This window comes from Gastrolobium bilobum, unplaced genomic scaffold (assembly GCF_033153095.1).
Source record: "Gastrolobium bilobum isolate Gb01-03AN ecotype WA unplaced genomic scaffold, APGP_CSIRO_Gbil_v1 utg9213, whole genome shotgun sequence".
Classification (NCBI taxonomy): domain Eukaryota; kingdom Viridiplantae; phylum Streptophyta; class Magnoliopsida; order Fabales; family Fabaceae; genus Gastrolobium; species Gastrolobium bilobum.
In genome coordinates this window covers 500,418-503,299 of record NW_026898495.1, presented here as the reverse complement: position 1 = coordinate 503,299, position 2,882 = coordinate 500,418, and the positions used below count along the sequence as shown (strand labels likewise).

The following is a 2,882-nucleotide window of genomic DNA, read 5'->3' as shown; positions in this document are numbered from 1 at the left end:
CTTGCTGCTCATAAAAATGTAATCTTGATTGTTTCATCAACAGGCAACAGATTCTTATCCAATGAATATGTTTGGGTTTAGTTGTTTCTTTTAGAATGATTGATTGGGCCAGTACAATTTTTTGGTTTGATTAGCAGCAGCTCCAATTGAAATTTATGTTTGTATCACATGGGATCTTTTCTTGAATTGTAAAAATCTTATCTTGTGATATACTATTGTGCCATCATCCACTTATTTTCTTTTTATTATATAATACTTTCTTAACTTCGAAAATATAAATTTGGTCAAGAAAAAGTTTCCGGTGATTATCTTATATGTGAATAGAAATGTAGGTCCTCTTATGCGCATGAAAGAATCTGGATATTTACAATCCTGTGAACTATCTTCTTGATTGAAGAATTTAGAATCGGTATGTATAACTTTCTTCTCTTAGTGGGATATCCTTGATAAACTCTTTGTATATAATTAGTTAGGATTATTATTACATAAACCAAATCAAGTTTGACTTATGCTTACAAAGAAATCGAGCTTATTTTTAACTCAAATTTAACTTGCTTCAAAGCTTATGAATGGTGGGAGCTCAATGAATTAATATCAAAATTGTATAATTAAATTCTCAAAATCATCCTTGAAATAATAAGAGAAAATAATGACAGGAAATCACTAAATGACCCCTCAAACATAGGGGAAACGACGGAGCCACGTTGAGACCAGTGTATGCCTTGGCATATTTTCGAATTTTCGAACACTTATATGAGGCTGCATCACCTGAAAAAATCATGAGAAATAATAGCATATAATGAGAAGATACGGACTAAAATTTGAAGGGATAGCATATAATGAGAAGACACGGACTAAATAAATTTTCTGGCTCCGCCACTGCGAAAGGAAAGTAAACAAAAATAAAATGAAAGAAATCAAAGATTGCTAAAACTCACTTCATATTATATTATTTCACAGCCTATCATGGTCTTACATGCATTGCACACCAACTTCAGCAGCTCGATGAGGTTTGCTTTTGCGCCTGCTTCTATTGTGCCGAAATCCATTATCAGACTTTGTCACCTCATGAATGTTTACACCATTTTTCTCTTCAGCTGACTCTAATTTCTCTTTCACTTGTGAATTTCCTTTTCTTTTTCTTCCATGTTTTGTTGTATTGGGACTTTTCATCTCATGACTAGAGACTCCATTTTCAACTTTGTCACCGTCATCTTCTATCTTTATAACAACTTCTTCATCAAAGTCATCCTTCAACAGTTTTTGTGGTCTTCCTCTTCTCTTCTGCATAGGACCTTTTTCATCCTTACCATTCAAAGGATCCTCATCATTGGTAACAGTTAACTTTTTAATTTTTCCTCTGCCTCTACCCATTCCAAAAAAATATGACCATGCAAACTAGTATTTCTGCTAGAAAAAAATAAAACAAATAACAAAATATAAAATATAGAGTCAAATTTTTTTTCACATTATTTGACATTTACAAACTAGAGGAAGGATATTCTTACTACTAAAATCTTCTATTATCAACTCATTACCTATCTAATCACCATTGGATCAACATTTTCTCTTTTTTCAAAAACTTTTTAGCATTCTCTCTCTTTGATTCAATGGTGATTAGATAGGTAGTAAGTTAGTAGTAGAAAATTTTGGTAGTAAGAATATCCTTACAAACTATGCTTTTGAAATTTATTCATTTTATTCTCACCAAAAACTAAAAACAAAATATACTTATCCTATAAAATTAAGAAAAACATTGTTTCTAATGGGGAAAAAAAATTATTGTTTACATGGAAAGACAAAAAGATTTATAGCTCAATCGAAGCTTAGGTTAGTTTTAAAAATAGCCGAAGGCAAGATTGGAATTCCTTAACTTGGGAAAATTACTTTAGGGCATAGAGGAATTGATTATTCTAAGGAAAAGTAAATCAATCAATAAAACATCAATAAGCTAGGCTTCCAATTCAAAAGAGAGTTTCTTTATAAGATCTAAAATAAAGAGAAAGTGAAAAAAAAGTACTGCGTTTGCAGAATTGATAATAATCAAAACCATTGAAGTCAATTTAAGCTTTAAAAGCCATAAACGGAAAAGCTAACACAAATAAAACGCTTATTCTAATGGAAAAAAGATACTTACCACAGGTCGTTTTGCATCACTCTGGCATGACATTCAATAAATGGAATCTGCTAAAGTGCTGAGAAGAACTAGAGAAAGAAGCAAAAGGCTCATAGTTATATTCCACAAGCAATGAGATTCGAACCGTAAAAAACAGGAGATTTGAAAAGGAAAGAACTATGTTATTGGGAAAGAATGAGAAATACCTCGATGATGAAACATTGAGTGTGATGGAGTATTATTGGGGTTATGACGAAGAGATTCCACAGTAACAGTATGTCTTCTAAGAACAACCAGCCAAATGAAACAGAGGAAGAGAGAAAGAGAAGGATTTGTCCATTGCCTGTTTCTCTAGTCTAATTATATATATATATATATATATATATATATATATATATATATATATATATAATGGTTTTTTTATTTATTTAAGGGTTTAAAGTTTCTATTACGGGGTCGCGGAGAATTTTTTTTTCTTTATTCCGGAATCATATTGGAATATGATGAAAAAATTATCTAGTAAGTCAAAATATTTTCAGAAATATTGGATTAATTTTTTTAATATTATGTTTAGTTATTTTTATCTAAAAAATTAATCCATATTTTCTCATCATCTATATTCCTGAAATATCATCCTCTGGATGGTATTTTAGTTTAGAAAATGTACAATATACACAAAATGAAATCATGGGAAAATAACTTTCCTCAGAAAAAAAAAATTCAATATGCTATCAAAACATAGGATTTTAGGAAATTCACCCTTACT

General features: G+C 30.3%; 1 protein-coding gene across 1 annotated transcript; it reads right to left on the bottom strand.

Annotated features, from left to right (window-relative positions):
• Positions 1-620: 620 nt before the first annotated feature.
• Positions 621-2,457, bottom strand: LOC133316858 (uncharacterized). The gene is made up of 4 exons (XM_061518649.1): positions 2,323-2,457; positions 2,138-2,205; positions 977-1,407; positions 621-768 (listed from the first exon to the last, which is right to left on the bottom strand). Exons 3-4 carry the CDS (start codon positions 1,372-1,374, stop codon positions 765-767), a joined length of 402 nt encoding a protein of 133 aa, XP_061374633.1. The 5' UTR covers positions 1,375-1,407; positions 2,138-2,205; positions 2,323-2,457; the 3' UTR covers positions 621-764.
• Positions 2,458-2,882: the final 425 nt, after the last annotated feature.